This window comes from Artemia franciscana, chromosome 11, assembly GCF_032884065.1.
Source record: "Artemia franciscana chromosome 11, ASM3288406v1, whole genome shotgun sequence".
NCBI lineage: Eukaryota > Metazoa > Arthropoda > Branchiopoda > Anostraca > Artemiidae > Artemia > Artemia franciscana.
Window position 1 is genome coordinate 37,974,055 of NC_088873.1, and position 26,302 is coordinate 38,000,356.

A 26,302-nucleotide genomic window follows, 5' to 3' on the forward strand; every position below is an offset into this window, starting at 1 on the left:
CATTCCCTGAAATTTTCACCTTCATACCTTTAATCTGGGTTGTAATAGTAGTCACAGTAGTAGTAGCAGTGGTGGTTCTGGCCTTTCTCGCATCCAGAGCAAAGTCTTGATCAAAATGAAAATCACACTATATGAAGAGAGTGAAGGTTGTTTGCCCACAGATAATTGGGATACGCCTTTCTTCAGGATAATGTCAAACAGGGATGTGTCCTATCCCCATTCCTGCTTCTTGTTGCTATGAACTACATTCCGAGGCAGTATTCACCCTGGAGTGAATTTTTGCAGTCGACAAATCTCCAACATGGACTTTGCGGATGACGTTGTTCTCCTCGAAGAAGGAAAAAGCAGCTGCAACTGCTACTCGACGCCATAGATGAAAAAGCCAAAAAATTTGAACTTATAGTGAATGTCAGTAGCACAAAGAGCATGGCTACATCTGATTCTCTGCTGACACTGAAAAGGAATGATAAAATAATTGGAACAGGCCAACGAGTTTAAGTACCTCGGTAGTTGGATTGATTATAATGGTGAAATAACCAACGAAAACAGACGAGGATTGGACAAGCTATATTGGCTTTTAATAAGTTGGTGCAGTTTTATGGTGCAGTTTCATAGTATTTTATGGTGCAGTAAGAGGGTGTGCTTGAAGCTCTGCCTAGTAAATAACAGAGTGAAGTGCATTCTCCTTTATGCAAGTGGATGCTCAAAGCAAAATGTTCAACCGGAGAAACGTGTCCTAGCCTTTGGATACATATGCCCTTAAAGAATGCTGAATATACCGTGGCAAGACAATATCATGAACATAGTAGCTTGCTAGAAAACCGGTCAAACATTAGTTACTGACCTTTTGAAACATAGGAGATGGACGTACCTTTGTCACGTCCTTCGTATGCCAGAGGATCGGCTCCCATGTACATTTTATGAGTGGTGCCCTGAAGGGAGGTGCAGAAGAGGTCGCCCGAGACATACGTTGTGACGGTGGTATAAACAGGATCTGAGTAGAGGGTAGATTTCCCTTAAACCACAGTAGAGGGGAGATGTCTCTGCAGCTCAGCTCTGCAATATGTAGCGCGGTTTTGTAGATGCCCTATGCACCATTCCTGGCTCTGGAGGGTCTAAGGTAAACAACCTCTCACTACTGGCCACCGACACTGTAATCGCTAATAGTATTTGATTAGCAACTCTTACATTTGTGAAGATTCTTTCGTCTCCTCGTTGCGCAATAAATTCTAGCACATCTATAGGTTTCTTTCAAGGAAATATGTCAGTGTTGAATTATTTTCTGCATGTCTTGGAGTTCGTGGGACAATTGAAAGGGATCTAAATCACCGCAATATATCGCTTTTATTGCTACTTAATTTTATTTTCAAGGAATGGTGATGAGGATACGGGGAAGATGAAAATATTGGATTCAATTTGCTAATACTTACTGCGAAATGTGCCCTCTAATTTATCTGAATAAAAATAAAACTTCAAAATATCAAAATGAAAATAGCCATTAGCTTATTTATTTGAAATTATGCGCCCCTAAAATTTCTGCTCCCGGGGAAGTACCCCCCCCCCCATTGACTTAGTGGTGGAATTGTGGTTGCGACCGCTTGCTCTGGTTTGGGTTAAGACGAAAGTTATCTTTTTTTATAATTGGTTTTAATATTTGAGTTTTTATTAAGTTTTTAATTATTAAGGCTGTTTCGTTTTGTAAACAAGTTTGAAACAAGCTTTCAGTTACTTTGTGCGGTCTCTGTTAGATTTTACTAATGACGCATACCGCCAAAAAGTATTTAATTATATTTAGGTTTATCATAGGAATCCGTCCGCATTACCACAAAAGCCAACTGAGAGTCGAAAATCTTCATTTCGTAATAGCAAGGAGGAGAAATTTAAAATCCTAACTTTTTTAGGCTGTCGAAATGATATTTCAGAATTGCTGTCACAACGGGTTGAAAAGCAAAATACTGTCAAAAATTTGTTTTCGAATCTTGCTATGGCACTGAGGCGAATAAATTGATATCATTACTTTTTCTGGCTGTCTGTATGGGTTTTTGGGTTTGCTTTTTTTGCAAAGCAGGGTGGTTTTTACAACAGGTGGTTTTGCTGGTTTGCTGGTTTTGGTGGTTACAACAGGGTGGTTTTTGCTGTTTTTTAGGGGATTTGTTTAATAGAAAGTAAATGTATGAGAAATGCAAAAATTATTAATTTAAGTTTTGGATTTTGGTGAGCAAATGGTGGCCCCTTTACCGCCTATATTCACCTAATTAATGCTCTGCAATATGTGACATCACCTCCTCTGTTCATCCTAAAACATTAAAATAAAGGACAAACTATTAGAACTTTAATTAAGGTTCGTATAAGTATATACTTAAGACTAAGTAAATGAGTTGAAATGCTCCTTCAAAGTTCGGGGTAATCATTTACGAAGAATAGATTTTCGAAAAATCGTTTATAAAACAAGGCAAATAGTTATGTGTTTTTTTTTTTTTTTTTTTTTTTTTTAATCTAGCTGGTACAGATGGGTCTCTGAATTCTCAGTTTGAATTAGTGGACTGGTATCAATTTTTTTTTCAAATATTTACTAATAAAATGTTGATAAAAAGTGGATGTTCACACAACCTGAATTAACCGCGGAAATGGAATACAACTACATTATTACTTCAGAATTTCTCACCTTTTCAATAGCAACCAGTCACAAAATATAGTTATGTTTTTGTATAGGATTACAATTATTTGTCCATAAAATTGTCTAAACTGCTAAATATACCGCTGAGGATTTTAATACTTATTTTGATACATGTCATCGAATCATAATTCTCCGATTAGTTCTTTATAAATAAAAATTTTAAAGGGCAATTCTCTTACTTACTGCTAAATTTGAGTCAAATTTCAAATTTTTATTTTTTTGCTCAACAGACATATCGAGATTTAAAGTTTGGATTGAATCTATGAAAATCTCAAGATTAAAAAGAAATAAATTAGATATCTACCAAGTTAGAAACCAGCTATACCTACGTGCATTTTTATTAGAGTTAATATTTTTCTGACGATTTTGGTCTTTATTCTTCGAATATTTTAGGATGAATAGAAGAGAAAATACTAACGAAGATCTCTAAAATGACAGGACTAGCCATTATAAACATTCACCAAAATATTAAGGTGGACATCGACCGCGTAATAAATAGATATGGCGGTTGTGGAAATACAAAAAGACACTTTTCTTATAAAATTGTCAATTCTGTAACTTAAGCGAAATATATAAAACTTTAAAAAGTGAAAAGATATGCCAAGTTGTTTTGAAAAGTATAATTTGACCTTTCGTCAAAGTTGATACTGTTTATTAAAACCTTATTTTTAAAAATAATCAGTGATTAGTTAATAGGCTACTTTATTGCCTATACTTAAAACCCTCGTTTTAGGTTTCTTCTATGCATTTCTATCTCTTCGTTCTGTTTTTCTTGTTACACCCCTGAAAGAATTAGTATTTAATGTTTAATATATATTTCACGAATATACAAGTTATATCTTTATCCTCATTTCGTACTCTTCATTACTATCGTAGTTACTAAGCGATGCCATAAAGTTAAACGACATGCTAAATGGTTTGACCTATAAAAATTGTCACAAAGAGTGCATGACCCCAAAAGATGGTTCAAGACCAATCTTTTTTTGACCATAAAAAGCTGAACTCACTTGCTATAGCGGCCAGAAGTGTAAAGCCAAAAAATTATTCAGAAAATATTAAGTATCATATTTTTTTAGTTGGTGAACAGCTTTTATTTTTTTATGGCGGGGTGGTTTTATAACTTACTATTTTTGGTATCAGTATTTTTAAACCATTTTAATTTCAACAGATGTATTAGAACTTTAACCCTCACCAGATTTTAGATTAAATTTACGACCATTTCCACTACCTACCTACGACACATAATTGTCGAGGTTCCCTGTAAATTGCAGATATGTCTTTGCTCGCAAGTTCATCGAAGTAACCTATTATCCCCCCCTAAAGAAAATCGTGGATCCTCCCCTGAATGTGGCCCTTTGAAGCCCAAAATCTGGAGATTTCAACTGTTATTCTTTTAGTAATTTTTACACTGCAGGTAACGCTAGGATATTGCTGACCTTGTATCATAGGCAGTACAAAAGCGCTGGTTAATTAAAAAGTGATGTGGGCACAATGTATTATTTTTTTAATTACTTATTTTCTTTTAGACCAGGGTGCCTCGTAAAGGAGTAGTTGTCATAGAAACCTCCAAATGCTTCATTCGAATGGAAATTGGAAGTATAATGTCCTTTTAATAATCGGAAGTGATTGAAGGGCAACCAGCCCCCCTACGCCCATCATAATCCCAAATGCATTCTATCAAAATTTTGCGATTTTCATTTTGTTCAGCGTATTGAAAGGTGCAGTAGTTATGTTTTTGAGGATGATGACCCCCCCCATACGGCCCCTATGACAAGCATTGTAACCTCTACTACTACCGCTACCACTACTACTACGACTACCACACTACTCTATTTTCAATATTGAAGGGAAATTTTGTACTAAATAAAAAGACGCTATGTGTACCTACATTGTCAAAAAAGCGTATGTCAAGAACTGATTTGGGTATAAGTTTGAACTTTCAGAGAATGCCTAAAGGGGAAGATCATCTGACCAAAAGGCAAAATATGCACGCTACTACTAATACTACTATCACTGCTAAATTTATTACTACTGCTTCTATTGCAACTACTTGTAAAGGCAATACATGTATACTACTGCTGCTATTAGTACTACATCGAGCGGCGTAGTGCTTCCAAGCGTAAAACTACCACAAATCCCCCACCAAAAAATAAATGAAACCATTAACTAACAGAAATCACAACAAATAAACGAGTCAAACTCAAAACGAGCAAAAATTGACATAAGTAGGGCTGACAACCCCTATTCCTCTTTAAGACTAGAACATATTTTGCACTTTCCTAAAAAAAAAAATGACCGCGGATTGTCAGTTTAATATACATATACTGATATTTGTTCCATAAAGTTTTAATAATTTTTATTCATTAAAGCCAAAATTGAAAACATTTAAAATTTATTTTGTTTTAATAATCAGAAAATTCTTACTGAAATAATCAGGGAATTCTTTCGCCTAATTTTTCAAGTATCAAAATGCTGCAATACTGGTTTCCCGAGATACAAGCCTGAAAAAACAGTTACAGGATTATTACGTAATTTTAACAATCATTTTGACCATGGATCACTTTGAATGAACTAACTGAGAAATTTATTTATCCGAAACTCAATCGAGTTTGTCTCAGTCTTCAGTTGAGCACTAGACAGTTCTTATTTATAATTATGAGGATAAAGAAAAGTGAGTCTCTTATTACTTTTAAATAAAAAAAAAAAAAAACGATTTTTCAACTGAATATAAGAAGCAACATCAAAACCTAAAACGAACAGAAATTATTAAGTATATGAGGGGAGTTGCCCCCTCCTCAATGCCTCGCTCTTTACGCTAAAGTTTGACTTTATGTTGCAATTATTTAAGAATGGCTCTTGATACACAAAGACCGTTTAATTAGAATATATATTTTTTTTAATTAAAAAAACACAAAGCTACCCCCTTCATATACGCAATAATTTATGTCAATTTAAGTGTTAATGTTGATCCTTAGTTTAAGGTAAAAAAAAACTTGTTTTATTTATGATAGTTTTTTTAATTAATGCCGAAAAATCCAGCTCTCACTCCATGGAAAATTCCATTCCCCCACGAAAACTCCTCCATGGAAAGATATTTCCACGTAAGCACCCCTGCCAGAAAATCCTCCCCACTCTCCAAAAATATATTCGTAATTCCCAATAGCCAATACTATATGCAAGCAATGGGCCAAGTTCATAACTTGTAGCCCTTCCCCCGGGGGCTGTGGGGGTCATATCATCCTCAAAGACATAGTTATTAGATCTTTCCACCATGCTGAAGAAAATGGCTATCTCACAATTTTGATCGAACAATTTTGGGTACAAAAAAGGGGATATGAAGGGGGCTATCTGCCCTCTAATTAAAATATTTCTCTATGCAGCTAAAGTGTTACACTCCCATATCTACGAGCATAGAGGTGGAAAAAGTAAGACAGGTTATCATATCTTTATATTATATGATATGTTTTATATGTATTCTATGTTTCATTAAGCTTAGTCTTATCCATCGAATGCTACAAGCCTGAGGAAATTTGTCTGATTTTTGAAAAAGGGGGGAACAGCCCCAAAGTTCTTAGAATCCTAATGAAAATCACTCTATAAGATTCAGCGTATCAGAGAACCTTACTGTAGAGATTTCAAGCTTATATCTTCAAAAATGTGGAATTTTGTAATTTTTGCCAGAAGAAAGATCACGGATGCATGTTTATCTGTTGTCTTTTTATGGCACTTGGTATTAACCAAGTGACATATAGCAATCGCCAATTCTTTCGGTCTGTCTGTCTCTCGGTCTGTCGGTCCCGGTTTTGCTACTTTAGGCACTTCCAGGTAAGCTAGGACGATGAAATTTGGCAAGCGTATCAGGGACCGGACCAGATTAAATTAGAAATAGTCGTTTTCCCAATTTGACCATCTGGGGGGGGGGAGTGGGGGCCGGTTAATTCGCAGAAAATAGAAAAAATGAAGTATTTTTTAACTTATGAGCGGGTGATTGGATCTTAATGAAATTTGATGTTTGGAATGATATTGTGTCTCAGAGCTGTTATTTTAAATCCCGACCGGATCTGATGACATTGGGGGGAGTTGGAGGGGGGAAACCTAAAGTCCCGGTTTTGCTACTTTAGGCACTTCCAGGTAAGCTAGGACGATGAAATTTGGCAAGCGTATCCGGGACCGGACCAGATTAAATTAGAAATAGTCGTTTTCCCGATTTGACCATCTGGGGGGGGGGGGGAGTGGGGGGCCGGTTAATTCGGAAAAAATAGAAAAAATGAAGTATTTTTAACTTATGAGCGGGTGATTGGATCTTAATGAAATTTGATGTTTGGAATGATATTGTGTCTCAGAGCTCTTATTTTAAATCCCGACCGGATCTGATGACATTGGGGAAGTTGGAGGGGGGGAACCTAAAATCTTGGAAAACACTTAGAGTGGAGGGATCGGGATGAAACTTGATGGGAAAAATAAGCGCAAGTCCCAGATACATGATTGACATAACCGGAACTGATTCGCTCTCTTTGGGGTAGTTGGGGGGGGGAAAGTAATTCTTAAAAATTAGAAAAAATGAGGTATTTTCAACTTACGAACGGGTGAGCGGATCTCAATGAAATTTGATGTTTAGAAGGATATCGTGTCTTAGAGCTCTTATTTTAAATCCCGACCGGATCTGGATACTTGGAAAAGACTTAGAGTGGAGGGATCGGGATGAAACATGGTGGGAAAAATAAACACAAGTCCTAGATAGATGATTGACATAAACGGAACGGATCCGCTCTCTTTGGGGTAGTTGGGGGGGGGGGGTATTTCTGAAAAATAAAAAAAAGAGGTATTTTTAACTTACGAACGGGTGATCGGATCTCAATGAAATTTGATATTTAGAAGGATATCGTGGCTCAGAGCTCTTATTTTAAACCCGACCGGATCTGGTGACATTGGGGGGGAGTTGGGAGGGGGAAACCTAAAACTTGGAAAACACTTAGAGTGGAGGGATCGGGATGAAACTTGGTGGGAAAAAAACATGAGTCCTAGATACATGATTGACATAACCAGAACGGATCCGCTCTCTTTGGGGTAGTTGGGGGGCGGGTTAATTCTGAAAAATTAGAAAAAATGAGGTATTTTTAACTTACAAACGGGTGATTGGATCTCCATGAAATTTGATATTTAGAAGGATATCGTGTCTCAAAGCTTTTATTTTAAATCCTGACCGGATCTGGTGACATTGGGGGAAATTTGGGGTGGGGAAACCTAAAATGATGGAAAACGCTTAGATTGGAGGGATTGGGATGAAAATTGGTTGGAAAAATAAGCAGAAGTCTTGCATACGTGATTTACATAATTGGAACGGATCCGCTCAATTGGGGGGGGGGGTAATTCTGAAAAATAAGAAAAAATGACGTATTTTTAACTTACGAAGGAGTGATCGGATCTTCATGACAATTCATATTTAGAAGGACCTCGAAACTCAGATATCTTATTTTAAATCTCAACCGGATCAAGCGTAACTGGGGGGGGGGGCAGTTGGGGGGGGACCGGAAATCTTAGAAAATACTTAAAGCGGTGAGATCAGGATGAAACTGAATGGGAAGAATAGAAACCTGTCTAAGATACGTGATTGACATAACTGGACCGGATCTGCTCTCTTTGGTCGAATTGGGGGGGGGGGTAATTTTGAAAATTGAGGTATTTGTAACTCACGAAAGGGTGACCAGATCTTAATGAAATTTGATATTTAGAAGGATCTTGTGCTTTAAAGTTGTAATTTCAAATTCCGGCCAGATCCTGTGACATTCGGGGGAGTTGGAGGGGGAAACCGGAATTCTTGGAAAACATGAAAATTGGGGTATTTTTATCTTACGAATAGATGATTGGATCGTAATGAAATATGATTCTCAGAAGGAATTCTTGTCTCAGAGCTCTTATTTCAAATCCCGACCAGATCTTTTGACATTGGGGGGAGTTGGAGGGGGAAATCTTGGAAAAACACTTGGAGTGGAGGAATCGGGATGAAGCTTGGTGGATAGAATAAACAAATGTCCTTGATACGTGATTGACAGAATCGTACTGGATTCACTCTCTTTGGGGGAGTTGGGGGGAGGGGTTCAGTGATTTGGCGAGTTATGTGCTTCTGGACGTGCTAGGGCGATGAAAACTGGTAGGCGTGTCAGGGAGCTGCACAATTTGACTTGATAAAGTCTTTTTCCCAGATTCGACCATCTGGGGGGCAAAAGGGAGAGGAAAAATTAGAAAAAACTAGGGATTTATAACTTACGAGTGGGTGATCGGATCTTAATGAATTTTGATATTTAGAAGGACTTCGTGACTCAGAGCTCTTATTTTAAATCTTGACCGGCATTAAGCCTCTTATTTTCCTTTTTAAATCAATCTATTGATTCATAGAATTTTGTTAGAGCTCATACCATATGATCTCTTGGCTCTTAGCTCTTCTCGCCTTGTCACAAGTGCCATATGAGCTCTTAGCTCCTGTTTTCCAGGGGTGATCGTATCGACCCAGTGTGCCTCGAACGTCGGGAAAGGGCTAATTCTAACGGAAATGAAACGTTTTTGTGCCATTTTTAATTGGCCAAAAAATTTGGAGGACGACTAGGCCCCCTCCCACGCCGCTTTTTGCCAAAATCGTCCGATCAAAATTTTGAGATATGCTTTTGTTCACCATAGTTGAAAGACCCAATAACTATGTCTTCGGAGATAAAATGACCCCCTACAGCCCCTGAGGAAAGGTTTTTAAGTTATAAAATTGCCCATTGTTTACGTATAGTAACTGTTATTGGGAAGTATGCATACATTTTTCGGGTGGTGAGGGTAGGACAAATTTTTGCTGGGAGGATTTTGCACCAGGAGAGTTTTCCAAATGAGAGGAAAGTTTCCAGGGGTGAACTTTTCAGGGAAAAGTTTACACTGGGCGAATTTGCTAGAATTCCTGTACGAAATTTATTTATATGTCTTGCTTTCTCTTTTTCGATTCAATTTTACGCGTGGAGATGTTAAGGGTAATTGGCCGGGGTAAAGCATTGCCAGGATTGAATTGTGAAGAAGATATTTCTGTTGGGAGAGAGATTTTTCTGTGGAGGTGGAGCCAGGTATCCTGGCGTTATTTAAAAATCGATCAGAAATTAAATAAAAAATAAAGTTTATTCAACCGAAAGTAAGAAGCAGCATTAAAATTAAAAAACGAACAGAAATTATTACGTCTATGAGGGGGGTTACCCCTTCTAAACACCTCGGTCTTTACGCTAAAGTTTAAACTGTGTTCCAATGCTTTAAAAACGACTCCTGAAACACAAGGCTCGTTTAATTAGAACGATTAGTAACTTTTTTTTAAAGTGCCGAAAAACTATAGCGTGAAGAGTGAAGTGTTGGGGAGGGAGTATACACCCCTAATATACGTAATGATTTCTGTTCGTTTTAAGTTTTAATGTCGCTCCTTACTTTCAGTTGAAAAAACTTGTTTGTCTCTTATTTAATGGCGGTTAGATACAAACATTTTTCTAAAGGCAATAGAAAAAAAAAATGTCAGTCAAAGTAAAAGTATATAGAAAAGAACAAATTAAGTAATAACAAAAAATACACAAATTAAAAGCCTACTTACAAAAACTAAAATATAAACTCCCAGCTTTCAATTCTGCTGAGCATTGCCGAAGCGTTGAACGGATATTTTTTAATAATATCAACAGTTTGGAATTTGGTTATATAACTCCAAAATATTTAATGTCTTTAGACTCAGTGTTTATAAAAAGTAACACATTATCAAAGTAGTTTGTTCTAAGTAAAACGTTAAAACTAAGATTAAGAAAAATCAAATAAAAATTTGTAATTTAATATTTTAATTTAATTTCGATACCAAAAACCAGCTCATGGGTGCTCTTGCAATGCAAGCTAAAGTTGACGGCATATTTTTTGTCGGAATTGCTCCTTATTAAGTTGTTTTTCTTATGTTTTCTATAATTATATGAACTTTCTTGTGTACTAGTATCTGCACTAATTACTAATAAACAAATACATATTTAGGATTGTCATAAAAAGCTGATTCTTTGATTGAATGTTACCAATAGTTAGGCTCTTATACTTTCCTTGTTCAGAAGGATCATTATTTACCTACCATTCATTACTATAAAGAATTTGGTTATTTTTGTTGCTCCAACCAAACCATCTTGCAAAAATATTGTGGAAAACTGGAAAGGGGTCATTCAGTCACAAATTGGAACTTATATTTTCTTATTAAGGGTCAAAATCTATTGGCAGGCAGCAAACAATGGGGCAACGCACATTTTTTTCCGTGTTTTTTTCCTAATCGGCTCTCTTTCCTTCGGTTTCCTTATAATTACTTTACAGTCTCAAATTTCCAGGGGGCATGGCCCCACTGCCCTCCCCCTGCTGGCTTCCATGAGTGGTAGTGGCTCTAGCGATAGTAATATTAGTTGTCGTGTTCACATATTGCCTTTTGGTCAATTCATCTTTCCCCAAAGTATTCCCTGATACTTCCTACTTAATATCCTAAACCATTACTAAGATACGGCCTTTTAACAACCTATATGCACATAGTTTGTTTTAATTTACTTCAGCTTTCCCCTGAATACTTTCTTCAATTTTCACCTTCATACCCTTTGTCTTAGAGTACTAGTATAATAATAGTAGTATTATTATTAGTAATGTTAGTAGTAATACCCCCTCTCCCAATAGCAGGGGCTCAATGTAAATAATGGACTATTACATAACGTACAGCCCTTGCCCCAAAGGGCCTGGGGGTAGATATCCCCAGATATATAGCTATTGGACCTTTCAGCTATGCTGAAAAAAATGGATATCTCGAAATTTTGGTTTAATGTGTTTGGGAAATAAAGGGGCGAGGAAGGGGGAATGATTGCCCTGCGATCACTGTTGACTCTTGAAAAAGTCACTAGAACTTTTAATTTCCAATCTAATGAGCTCAAAAAAATTCAATGGTGAAAATTCATTGGTGAAAAAAATATTGTTCCCACTTCGCTCTTTACTTAGTCAGCGGTATTGCCCTGCTTATGATATACATATATGTATATTGATAACTGGTAATTTAGTGGTTTAATGAATACATTGCAGGAGACAGAGAAAAACCGACCCTTTTATTCAAAAAGAATAAAAGCATAAATATAATAACTATTCAGAAGGTTTATCATTATTACTTGCATTTTTTTTATTTTGTATAAGGAATCTTTAGTACTTTCTTTACAGAAATTGAAAAGATAATGCATGGTTTTGGAGATGTTCCAAACCCACTCCGAATGTCTGTCGAGCTTATGGAAAATCTGATAAAGAAAGAGCTGAATGAAATAATTAGAGAAGCAGAAACAGTTGCTGAGTTTCGGATGTCATCAAAAATAGACATAGAAGAGATTGTATTCTTGCTAAGAAGAAATAAATTCAAATTGAGGAGAATATACAAATGCTTAGGTAATGTGATTCTAATCAATTATTTTTGTTTTTCTTCATTTTCTTATGCTCTTTTCTCTTTCTTGTTTTTCTTTTCTTCCGTTCCTTTTTGCCTAATATGAACTGATATCTGCTTGGTAGTCTAGGGCCCATTTCACATTCCAGCTGGTACAGGTCTATCGCAAGGAGCTTTTTTGTCAGGAGGTTTCGTTAATTGTACAGACTAAGCTAGGCTTAGGTAATGGGTTTGAATTCTTTGATGTTAAACATTAGCAAGCCTGTTGTCAAATAAACGGATTTGAGATAACACATCACAAACCCTAAAATAATACTCATAAGAATGCAACTGTCCAGTCGAATAAATTTAGCGAGCGAAATGAAAGATAAAGATAAGGAAGAGGAACAAAAGGTGAGAAGTGAAAATTTGTGGAAAATACGCGAAAAAGTGCGTTTTGCTGACAATTATAACTTCAAAAATCAACGTAAATTAAAATCATAGAGTACAAAATTTACGGCCCGGGATACATTAAACTCTTTATGCCTGAAACATAAACATGCATTATTTATGTTTCATAATAACATAATGTTTATGTTTCAGGCATAAAGAGTTAAATGTATCTCGGGCCGTAAATTTTTTTACGTTGATTTTTGAAATCAAAGTAAAATGTAAACATAATCTTGTTTATGAATATTGACAATAATATGGATATAATTAGATAACTTCGAAGACCACACTGCCTTTCCATGACGAAAGTAAAACAGTTCAAAATAGGGATGATACCTTTTTATTGACAGTGAAATATAAAATTATTTAACTGGATATTTCGAACACATATACAGTGTCCATCATCAGCAGTAAAATCAGCATCATCATCATCAGCACTGTATATGTGTTCGAAATATCCAGTTAAATAATTTTATATTTCACTGTCAATAAAAAGGTATCATCCCTATTTTGAACTGTTTTACTTTCGTCATGGATATAATTTATTATAAATTATGAATAATGATCAATATTATGAATATTGTCAATTGTTTCAAATAAAGATACAATCAGCAAGATAGAAAAGAACTGGCGTCGGTTCACCAAATTTAGACAGAAAGAGCAAAAATACTTTTTTTTCTCATAATCAAGGGGAAGTTAATTATGATGTTATTTCCAGTTTCTTCATTTATGAACTTGTAGCCAGCTAAGTGTAAAAACTGCATACCTGCGTAGAACATATCGTGCACATATCGTAGAACATATCGTGTATTAAACATTGTGCTCCTGGGTTTTCTCAGTTTTCTAACACACATATGTTTGTGAAAGTTTCCAATTGATCAATATAAAGAATTACATTTAATTTTTAGTGGCCTTGGTACTTTAAGAATATACCAAGCACCGAATAAACTGAAAAAACCGAAAACCGAAAAAAAAAAAACACAAAAAGCACCGATTTTCAATGTATAATTGTTGCATAAATTGCATACCAACAGCTGTAGTTGAACAAGCAATATCATACGTAAACTCCAAGCGTGAAATTCTCAATTTGTAATTTAACGAGATTTTGTGGTTTATATTTTAGAAAGAAAACAGATTCGTTGCTTATGTTTTTGGAATCAATCTGATTATTTCTTTAGTTTCTAGAAACCAGTCAAATTATTTGTTTATTTTTTAGATACGAATCAGATTAACTTTTGTATTTTTAGAAATCAATTACACTTTTTTTTTGTTTTACAGAAACCAATCAGATTACTGGTATTAGTTTGTTTACCAATCAGATTGTTTTGTATTTTTTAGAAATTTACCTGATTATTTCTTTAGTTTTTAGGAACCAAAATAAATCGTTTGTTTATTTTTAGAAACCAATTACTCTATTTGTTTTATTTTAGATACCAATCAGATTATTTGTGTATTTTTTAGAAATTAATTAGATTTTCCTTTTATATTTTAGAAACCAAACAAATTTTTCAATCAATCTAATTACTTCTTGTTTATTTTTCACATACCAATCAGATTAACTTTTGTATTTTCAAAATCAATTCAACTATTTATGTATTTTACCCAAACCAATCTGATTACGGATCGACTCTTTATACCTAAAACATAAAAATGCATTTGTTTTAAATAAAGATATAATCAACAAGATAGAAAAAAAGTGGCGTCAGTCCACCAAATTTAGGGAGAAAGAGCAAAAAATTTTCAGAATAAAGGGAAATCAATTATGATGTTATTTCCAATTTTTCGGAGCAAAACACCATAAATGTACTTTTCATTGAAAATACCGAAAAGTATATTTTTAGCAATATAGAGGAGGTACCCCCCCCCCCCTATTTACAGTCACTGTACAAATTGTATAAAACAGCCTGTAAAGCCCATTCTATTGCATTATTGTTTATTTTTTCCCGGTTTGAAACCACCCTCCCTACCCCTAAATTTTTGTCCGGCTGGTAAAAAAGTAACAAAAATGTACGTGAAGAAAATTCTATGAAGTGTTTCTCGTTAAGAACAGAACGTCGTTAAATTTAACCCATTTAAGCCAGATCGAATTCTATGATAAATTTTTGAAAGGTGCTTTTTGGAGAAGGGAGATAAAATTGGATTATTCTTATTTAACAATACCTATGATAATTTCCAGCGGTGTATGCATCTAATGGGGATTGGTCTCCCACTTGGCTGGTCAAAATTTAAAGCATTTTTGCAATTTCATCCGCCCAGTGGTTACCAGTTATACCTGGGTGGCTTGAAACATACTGAAGGTATGTTCTTATGCCTCTTGAAGCAAAATCATCAATAATGCTAAGACAGTGAAATGTGTCTATATCCATCTTATACTGAGAAGCTGTTGACAGCAGCTCTAGGCTTGGCAAGGAGTCAGAATAAACTATAATATTTTGTAAATTAGTAATCAAGGGTTGATTACTCATGAGGTGCTCTAATGCCATGATTATGGCTTTTAACTCTGCAGACATTATAGACACATTTTCATACATTCTTTCACTCATTGCAATATTACAGGGTGAGAGAAAAGCTCCACTTGCCACCTTCTCATTCGTTTTAGACCTATTAACAAAATTTTGGAAAGGGTTTTTATATGTAATTGTAATAATTTCAACAATTTTTTTTTCTGTATGCAAGCAATGGGGGTAAGTTACCTTGTCTACTTTGAGAAATTAGTGCTTATTATGGGGATTGACAAACTCCATGGGGGGGGGGAATGCAGGTACAATAGACTTTGCTGGCCCTTGCAATTTCTTCTGGATATTGGCATATTCATTTGCAATGCCTATATACATGGATGGATTTCTTAACCAGTTATACAGCGTTTTTGACCTATTGGCTTCAGTTTTTGTCAGAAAATTTATCAAAAGAAATCTTTGTCTTTCATTTATTGTTGATAATCCACTCTCAGTAAGCAGAAACGTAGTGCTTGTTGGTTTCCTTAGACCAAATATGAGACGAATTATATCATTTTGTGTTGTTTCGATTTTTTGCATCAGGGTCTTTGCACAAGCACCATGAGCAATGAGCCCGTAATCAATTTGGGGTCTTATATGTGATTTATAAAATTGGAGTAAAGTTTTCTCATTACAACCCCAGGATGTGAATATTAGTCTTTTTATTATTCTAATTTTTGTATAGCATTTTTTTATTGTGTTTGTGATGTGAAGTTAGAAATTAAGTTCTTGATCAAGTATGAGCCCTAGGTAGTTAATTTGACTGTCCTCTGGATAAATGTACTTTTAGCACCAGATTGGTATTCTTCTTTCATGTGTATTCCGAGGAGTCTCTTATTTCGGTAAACTTCAGAGTGTAGCTGTCAACTATTCGAATGCATATAGCGACATTGCCTGGCCAATTTTGCGAAAATAGTCATCTTCTGTTTTTGCTTCAAAGTAAAATACTTTTACACCATTTTTTATTTTTCAGAACCTATTGAATTAGTAGTTTATTTTTAAAAGCAAATTGGATTATTTGTTTATTATTTAGAAATCAATCAGATTATTCGTTTATTTTTAGAAACAAATCAGATTAATTGTTAGTTTTTTAGAAACGATTCTGGTTACTTGTTTATTATTAGATATCCATCAGATTATTTGTTTATTTTCCAGAAACCAACAGGTAGTGCCAATCAGATTACCAATCAATATTTTTTCTTTATGTTTTAGAAACCAGTCAGATTGTTTTTTTTTTATTTTTGAAACCAATTACACTATTTGTTTGTTGTTAGATACAAATAAGATGATTTATGTATTTTTAGAAATCAAGCAGATTATCTGTTTATATTTTAGAAACCAAATAGATTTTTCGGTCAATCTGATTATTTCTTTGGTTTTTAAAACAATCGGATTATTTGTCTATTTTTAAAAACCAATTATACTATTTGTTTGTTTTTAGATAACAATCCAAGAAACGAATCAGATTATCCGTATCTATTTTAGAAACCAAACAGATTTTTCGATCAATCTGATTATTTCTTTGGTTTTTAAAAACCATTCAGATTGTTTCTTGATTTTTAGAAACCAATTACACAATTTGCTTGTTTTTAGATACCAATCAGATTATTTGTGTATTTTTAGAAATCAATTAGATTACCCGTTTATATTTTAGAAACTAATCAGATTTTTCGATCAATCTTATTATTTTTTTTTGGTTTTTAAAAGCCAATCAGATAATTTGTTTATTTTTAGAAACCAATTACACTATTTGTTTTTAGATACCAATCAAATTATTGGTATATTTTTAGAAATCAATCTGATTATCCGTCCACAATTTAGAAACCAAACAGATTTTTTGATCAATCTGATTATTTCTTTGGTTTTTAAAAACCAGTCGGATTATTTGTTCATTTTTAGAAACCAATTGCACTATTTGTTTGTATTTAGATACCAATCAGATTATTTGTGTATTTTTGGAAATTAATAAGTTTATTCTTTTATATTTTAGAAACCAATCAAATTATTTGTTTATGTTTTAGAAACCAATCAGATTATTTGTTTATTATTTTAAAACCAATCAGACTTTTTATTTATGTTTTAGAAGCCAATCAGATTATTTGTTTATTTTTTAGAAATCAATCAGACTTTTTATTTATGTTTTAGAAACCAATCAGATTATTTGTTTATTTTTTAGAAACTAATCAGACTTTTTATTATGTTTAGAAACTAATCAGATTATTTGTTTATTATTTTAGAAACCAATTAGACTTTTTATTCGTTTTACAAACCAATCAGATTATTTATATATTTTTTAGAAACCAATCAGACTTTTATTTATGTTTTAGAAACTAATCAGATTATTTGTTTGTTATTTTAGAAACTAAGGCACTTGGCTCTAAAATTGAAAAAGATGCTTCAGAGGAAATCATCAGTCAGCGAAACTCGAAGAATGAAAGGAACCTCATTCATTTTGTTAAAGCACTAGAGGAGCTTGATACATTTGGTGATTTAGTTGATTTTTGCAAAGAAGAGGGTGAACCAGATTTAGCAAGAGTTGATAGACTTCTAAGACTGGAAAAGGTTTCCAGAGATCTAGATTCAGCTAGATATGAAGCGTTTGCGAAGGTAAGTTTTGTCCTATCATTGTCGCGACTTTCCTATTTGTAAGGGTAAGGCTAGGTTCTAACAAGGCATAGGAACTATTTGGAAGGGCTCTGGAAGCTTTTAGAAATTGGACAAAGACTGATTGAAGATCTTCGGAAAAGTTGCAGCTGAAAGAGGACAGTTCCCGCTAGTTTCCACCAAAATTCAATAAACAGGATCGAACAGGAGTCAGATTTTGCTTTGGCAGCCGGACCTAACGTCGCCCGTAGAGAAATATCTTTTGGCGGCTTAATAATGATTTTTGGATCATAGTTGAAAATATGTTTCTGTAGCTGAATAGTACTGAGGCTGGCGTATTCCCCCCGAAAAATCACCCCTGAAAAATCACCCTTGTGTAATACCCCCTGGAAAATTCTCCTGAAACATGAAATTGAGCAGCCCATATATTGTACCTATATTTTGGAATATTGGTAAAATATTCCAAAATAGCTTCTTTTCTGATTATTTTTATTTGTCATAATTTCTCTGTAACTGCTCAGTTTTATATGTGTGGATATTTTCCACGAGGGGGAATTTCCAGAAGAGAATATCTATTATCGAAACAAATAGTACTTAATAGCAAACCTTTTATAGAAGTTCACTGTTTATTCACCGGTAAAATCTGCCATTGATTTTCTTTTTGGCATGAATTCAAACGAGTCCGTTTTATTAATTTATTGGGCGAGTTCGGAGGATTTTAACCATAAATACTAGTTCTTTTAGGCATGTATTGAAACGCGTCCGTTTTGTTAATTTATCGGAAGAGTTCGGAGGATTTTAATGATAAACAATAGTTTGGGGGATGCTGCGTTTTCGTTATTGCTTGACGCAGTTTATTACTTTCTGTCAGACATTATCTTAAGAAACAGAACAACATCTGAAACCACAGTCAGCTTGCTTTTCGAGTGGTGTTGACTATAAAAAAATATATGAAAAACTTTAAATTTTAGATATAAATTTGACGTAAATATATAAATAAAATAAACATAAAATAAAAATATATAAACTTTATATTTTAATCATTTTACATTAAAAACTAAAAAAATTTTAAACTATAAAATTTAGATCTCATTAATTATGCAATTAGTTCAAAATTTTCGCCTAACAATTCTCTAGTAACCTCAATTTGGGATAGAGTAATTTTAAAAAGTAATTTTTAAGTAATGTTTACTTAAACTTTTTTTTTTACATTAAGTTTACAAAATTAAACTTAATTTTTGTAACTTAAAAATTTATTTTTAATTTTTTTAAGTAATCCCAAAGTGTTTTTAACTTTAAAAACTTCAAAAATTTTAAAACTTTAAAATTTGCATCTAATTAGTCATGCAGTTAGTTCAAAATTTTCCCCTAACAGATCTCTCAGTAAGAGAATGGAGAATTATGAAAGTAAATAACCTCAATTTGGGGTAGGCCTATACTTTATGCTTACTTTCATTATTTCGGCAGAAAACCCTATTTAATTAATCCCTAATTCGCCTAGGCCATTGAAAGGGCTTAATCTACCCTAAAGTATAGCAACATGAGCGTTGTCACCTCCAGGATGCCCGAAAACGGGGTGTATATTTAGGCATTTTTCTAGTTTTAGGCTTTTATTTGACTGTTTTGTTCGGATGACAGAACATAGTGATATAAGATATAAAAAGGTAAAATAGTATTTGTTTCAAAGGGGCTATCACGAACTCTGAGAGACTGAATCCGCTTCATACGTAACAAAACCTTAAAATCATGGGCAACAACTAAATTCATTATACGTATATATAACTAAAAAAATATATATGTCGTATCAAATTGTTAATACACTTCATATGGAAAAATACGATTCAAGCGGTCAGTTTAAAAATAAGTAAAATAAAGCATATACAATTTTTTTCAAAAATGTTTAGTATGGAAGACATGTCAAAATTGGCCATGCAGAAACCCCCTTTTTTCAGGGAAAAGAGAAAGAAAATCTCAATTTAAATTTCTGTAATATTTTCTTGATTGAAATGTTATTTTCTGTTAATTCAAGTCCAAGAAAACCGTACATGACATTAGAATTAGAAGACTTAATCATTTAGTACCCGATTTCCAACTACAGGAGGTCAAAAGGGGTAAAAATACCATCTCTTGTATTGTAATTATATAACGTATAATTGATAGGTTGTTTCCTACTAATTCAAGTCCAGGGAGACCAAAAAGGACATCAGAATTGAAAAATTTCATCACTTGGTATCCGATTTCCACCTCAAGCAAACCTCAAGCAAACATTCAAACCTCAAGAACATTTTGGTGCCAAAAACATTTCTGTTGCTCAAATGCCGAGTAGAAACCATATTTTTGCTGGACTATTTGATTTATTATTACCTGGAATCAGCAGTTTTCTAAGATTATTTTTTAGTTGTTTCAAAATGATGAAGTTTTTAATGCAGTTTCACCTTTTCGTCAGTGTTGTCACATTGAAATGTGAAAATGGATAATTAAAACTAATTAGTTAGATTTGACAACGCTTTTTGTCTTTAAAAAATGTAAATGTTAACAGCTTGTTGATTTCAGAAGTCAACTACACATTCAAAGGAAAGCCATACCTTCTTACGGTATTTGCTGCCATATGTTTATAGTTTATTTTTTGATTTTTTCACTCATGTTGCTTTTTTAATGTTGGGTCCTCTGCTACCAAAAATTAAATAACTTTATATGAAAATCTTTTTCATTAAAAATTTAATTTCTGGTTTTCCCTAGTTTTTTTTTTTTAAGATTTATAACTATAACTTTCCACTTATTCAATTTAAAGAATAACAAATGAAACAATCATTTCACGTTTTATTATCCTCGGTAATTTAATAAAATAAATTTTATAAATCAATTGATTATTTAAAAAATAAGGGGATTACGGGGAGACTAATTCAGTTATATAGGGCATACAATTTTCATTTTACTTCATTTGGAGAATCATATCAGTGTAAAAATAGGAATTTTCGTCGGACTATTACCAGGGAGGTAGTGTCTAAAAGGAAAAAGAACCAGCTAGGTGTTCAGTGATTAAGGACAGCGTATTAGTAAAGGACAGCGGAATTTTTCTGCTTATTCCCTCAAGGATAACAAGATTATTTTCGCGAAGAAATAAATAGATAGATACTACTACTACTGCTAACAATTCACCGCAGCACCAAGCCGCCTGAGGCCAACACAGCTACACACGCTCCTCCTTCCCCCCAATCCATTCAAAACCCCCCTCTTCATACCGTCCCAAGAAATTCCCATTTCCCTCAAATCTTTCTTTACAACATGCTCCCATCCCAACTGCGGACGACCTGCTTTTTGTTTGTCCATAGACGGTTGGCCGAAAAGTACAATCATCGACAATCTGTCATAGACAGTATCTATCATCTATATATATATATATATATATATATATATATATATATATATATATATATATATATATATATATATATATATATATCCAATAGACAGATAGATAGATAGATATCGCTACAGAAACCTACTCCGGCCATGGCAAAAAACACTTTCGGAGATAATAAAATATACAAAACAGTAATGATACCATGATATAATTATAATACAGCAATAACAGCTGTAATTACAAAAACCCGCATAATAAGACGCATAATACCTTAGTAGCACAACAAAATATAATGGAGCATTACAGATGATTCTTACGCATCTTTTATGAACTGCCGCAATACTTTCTGATAACTCCTTGAAGATGTTGGGATGCAAAACTGGGCACATGTATTCGAGTCTACTGGCCTGTTTGTAGTTATTTTTGAATAACTGGCCGTTGATTTTTGAATTTAAAAAAAAGGGAATAGTTGTGGGAAAAGTCAAAGTTATGGCCCATTGTAGAAAAAAGCCAAGACAGATTGTTCTGTATAAGTATCCCTTTATACAGTTATGTACATCGCTAGGTAACTGAAGTGGTATAGCTCTTTGTTGCCTGAAAAATACAGCCCATGACTATTATTGACCATTATTGGCTATTATTGAGAGTATTTAGATGCTGTCGGAGCCTGATGTCGGAGCTGTCGGAGCATTAAAAAAAAAGAATAAAAACAGTATTTAAAAAAAGTCAGTTCAACTATAAGCAAGCAATTAATTCATAAGTAATGAATCATAAATAAAAAACGTTTTAAGGTTCCTGCTAATACTAATAGCCTTTGAAGCAGGGAAAACATAATTGAAACTTATATTATTGCATCATTCCCTTGTGAGAAAGTAAGGAAAGAAGGAAAAAGGAAAAGAGCAAAGAAGGAAAAAAGCGAGTTACATTATCGTCAAACATGACAGTCTAAAGAAGGACAGGTGATACGAGGGACTCTTCCCAAAATCCCCTCAGGGAGTCCTTCCCTCCCCCTAAAAGCAAAGCGAGGGGAGACACATTTTTTGACTATGTGCAGCTACGGTTAATATATTTTGAAAGACATTTGATGAAAGGCTATATTGTCAGGACATATTAGAGCCATATTAAGGTTGTATTGTCGTGTCGAACGGAAGTCTGCATGTCAAATTATCGTAATTTCGCAAACTGCAATAAGTTTTTTTTTACTCCTGCAGTGTTTTTTAGCATTTAATGGAGGAAAACCCCTAAAAAATTGAATCGGGTTGTTTAATAGTGTTGCTTCAATTAGGCGTCTAGAACAAAATGATGCTATATTTTTGAAAATCAGGGATGGCAAGGCTCAACACCAATGAACTAAATATGTGTGCGATGATCCAGTGAATAAAATACCCAAAAGATGTGTCTTTTTTCACTCTATATTACCTTTCTTAAAAAAAAAAGAATAAAAAAAAAACGCTGCGAAACAGGCTTTTGTTTTGAGGCTGACGATATAAAGGAATGATAACTAATACAAATTATAATATTTTTTTTACATGCGATTATTATTTTAGCCTAGAATAATAAAGACAGGGACCATGCACCCAATTCAGTAAAAAATTTAGTATTTTGAACTAAAAAATATATTATCTTCAATTTTTTGTATTTATCTTCTTAATTTCTTTTATATTCTTAGACTTGGTTCAATTTATTTCATAACTTATTAAAGTTGCCCTAAATGCTTACTTCCTAAATAAAAATAAGACTGATAAATATTAAGTGAGCCAATAAATAAATTAATAAATATTAGATAAATAAGTTAATAAAAATGAACTTATTAAATGAAAATTTCCGAGCTGAAAAATATCTTGTTGTCAATTTGACCTCACCTGACTTATATCCCATCCAGCCTTTGTGGCTGTATTTGGGTTTCTTCTCTTTACACTTGTCCTTGAATATTGCGACGGTATTCGGTTCTATCTGGTGCTGGACGAAGGAATGGGGGAAGTTCTGGCCATTGAAGTTGTCGTAACGTATGTCAATTTATTCTTTTCAATTTGTCTTATTAGTTCGTCTCGTTAATCTAATTTTTTAGGCCAGAACAATCAGGTTTTCCTGTGCCAAACAGAAATTTGCACAATGGGCCCTATCTGGCTCAGAGCTGTCGTCTAACATTACTGAACTGGCATGGCTTGCTCTTGATTTCCTTGCTTTTGAAGCCATCGGTCAGGTAAAGTAAACAATTTAGGTACCTTGCCTAGAGATTATGTGTGTAGTCTAGTAAAACTGTGGTTTGACCTCAAACAAATTGCTATGCTAATGATTCTGTCACTACACAACTAAACAATATGTGCTGAATCTGAAGGATTTACCGCTCTAGCTCTTTCAAAAATTAAGAGTTTTTTTTTAGGTTGAATTCGAGGTTGAGGCGAAAAATGTTGATTGAGTTAATACCAACAAATGTGATTAGATAATATCATTTCTACGCTCTTTTTTTTGCTGAATAACATGAAACTAAATGTTTAAAGTCAAAACCAAATTTTTTGGAGCTTAAAGCTTTAAGAGAAAGTGAGGTTGGGGGACGAGTTCTAGGAAAATTGTGAGGGGTCAACCCCAAACAAAATGCTATACAAATATTTCTTTCATTGTCCGACCAAAAAATGTGCTGATTGAATCTGAAAAGTTTGCCACCTATCTCTTTCACAAATTTAAGTTTTTTGAGGCTGAGTTTGAGGCTGAGAAAAAATGTTGATTGAGTATATGCCAGCAAATGGGATTAGATACGTCATTCTGACGCTCTTTTTTTGTTGATGAACATGAAACTAAATGTTTGGTAAAACTCTAGTTAATTGACTTCTTGCTATCTCGGAAAGGTTTAGGTTAGAAAAATGAAACTTTCAGGGATGGGTCTAGAGGCTAAAGTATGTCCCGGGAAGGTATTTTTAAGTACATACCTCTACTCCTTCTCCCTCTAGAGGGCCGTGAAATTTGCCTACATGACAGGTCTACATACCTATTGAAATTTTGACAAAACAAATTTACCTGAATTTTCAGTTACTAGTTGCTTTTTCTCTGCCTTTAGTTCTGAAAATGCAATTCCTGTTATTTGAGTAGAATTTTGAGCCATATCAATGTTTTTTTTTCAAAATTTAGGAAATGTATTCGCATATCTTTAAAACCATATAAAATGGAATTGAGCAAAGTTGTGAAGCTGAAAACAATTTTGTTTTACTTCAATTAAGCAGAAGATCTATTTTGCAAGATTTCACTTTTGTAACACACATTTTTTTAAAAATCCTCAAAGGTCAGGGCCCTCTAGAGGGAGAAGGAGTGGAGGTAGTTGCTTCAAAATACCTTCCCAGGACATACTTTAGTCTGTAGATTCATCCCTGAGAGTTTCATTTTCCTAAACCCTTTCTGAGATAGCAAGAAGTCAATTAACTAGAATTTTACCAAATGTTTAAAGTCAAAAGAATTGCTTGAGGCTTAAAGCTTTGAGAGAGAGTAAGGTTTGGAGACAGGTTTTAGGAAAATTGGGAAAACAAAGGGGTCAACCTCGAATAAGTTGTCATATGTCTATAAATGATTATTTCAGTACCCGCCCAAAAAATATGTGCAGATTCCGAATCCGAAAAGTTTACGGCTCTAGCTCTTTCAGAAATTTGATTTTTTATGACACTTGCCCTTCGGCCAAGTGCCATATAGCGATCGCAATTTCTGTCGGTCGGTCCCGGTTCTGCTAGTTTGGGTACTTCCAGAAAAGCTAGGAACATGAACTTTGAGACCGGATCCGCTCTCTTTGGAGGAGTTGAAGGGGGGTGTTAATCCAGAAAAATTAGGAAAAATGAGGTATTTTTAGCTTAAGAACGGGTGATCAGATCTTAATGAAAATCGATATTTAGAAGGACCTCGTGTCTCAGAGGTCTAATTCTAAATCCCAACCAGATCCGATTTAATTGGGGAGAGTTGGGGGGGGGGAACCGGAAGTCTTGGAAAACACTTAGAGTGGAGAGATTGGGATGAAACCTGGTGGGAAGAATAAGCGCAAGTCCTAGATACTCTATTGACATAACTGGAACGGATCCGCTCTCTTGGGGGAAGTGTTGGGGATGGGATTTCCAGTGCTTTCGTGAGTTCGGTGCTTTTGTACGTGCTAGGACGATGACAATTGGTAAGCGTGACAGGGACCTGCACAAATTGACTTTATTACGGTCGTTTCATCGTTTCGAACATCTTGGGGAGGGGCTTGAGGGAGGGGAAATCGTGAAAATTGATGTATGTTTATCTTGCGAATGGGTGATCGGATCTTAATGAAATTTGATATATAGAAAGATCTCATTTATCAGATGCTCCATTTTTAATTCGGATCGGACCTGTGGACATTAGGGGGTAGAGGGGGGAAACTAAAATCTCGGAAACCGGAAATCTTGTGAAACGCTTAGAGTGAAGAGATCGGGATGAAACTCGGTGGGTCGAATAAGCACAAGTTCTAGATACGTGATTGACATAACCGGACCGGATCTGAGCTTTTTATCGAAAACTCTAGTACTGAGTCTAATTTTAGGTTCCGACCTCGTCAAAAGTACCATATGAGCTCTTGGCTCTTGTTTGAGGAAGAATTTGAGCCTGAGACAAAAAAGTTGATTGAGTAAATACCAGCAAATGTGATTATATGTGTCATTTCTAGGCTCTTTTTGGGCGATGAAAATGGAACTAAATGTTTAAAGTCAAAAGAATTGTTTGGGGATTAAAGCTTTGAGAGATATTGAGGTTGGGGGGGGGGGAGATTCTAGAAAATTGTGAAAAAAGGGGTCAACCTCAAGTTAATTACTTTACAAATGATTATTTTCTACCCGACTAAAAAATACGTGCTAATTCCAAATCTGAAAAGTTTGCCACTCTAACTTTCACAAATTTTAATTTTTTTTAGGTTGAGCTTGAATTTTTTAATGCAAAGAATGTCATCCTGAAAAGACAATGCCGAATTTAGGAAGTGGTTTAAGGTTTTGGTTTAACATCCCTAATACATCAGAACACTACAGCAACTAGTATTGAGTATGGAGAGGGTGAGGTAGTCTCTGAGGCAAATTTGAGTTACATAAAAGTGACCTTTTCGAAAATCGTCATAGTCCATCGAGTTTCGAAGGATTTTCGTGTCTCCGATTCTTTGTTTGAAAATTTTACTTTCTAACTGATGGGGGAAGATACAATTTTGTGAAATAGTTGGAAGGGGATAGAATTATCCAAGGCTAAAGGGGGAAAGATATAATTGTGTGAAATAGTTGGAACAAGATAGAATCGTACAGGGTTAAAAGGGGAAG

The 26,302-nt window shown here is 34.3% G+C and overlaps 1 protein-coding gene across 5 annotated transcripts in view; it reads left to right on the forward strand.

Annotated features, from left to right (window-relative positions):
- The window catches only part of LOC136033183 (uncharacterized), a 37,617-nt gene that overhangs the window by 9,684 nt on the left and 1,631 nt on the right, over nt 1-26,302 (forward strand). For 2 of the 5 annotated variants that reach the window (XM_065713884.1, XM_065713885.1), the window contains exons 3-5: nt 11,903-12,121; nt 17,400-17,647; nt 23,077-23,211. In XM_065713884.1, coding sequence (XP_065569956.1) covers nt 11,903-12,121; nt 17,400-17,647; nt 23,077-23,211 — 602 coding nt within the window. Of the gene's footprint in view, nt 1-5,247; nt 5,349-11,899; nt 12,122-17,399; nt 17,648-23,076; nt 23,212-26,302 lie in introns of those variants that run through there. The other 3 variants (XM_065713886.1, XM_065713887.1, XM_065713888.1) reach the window with 2 other exon arrangements.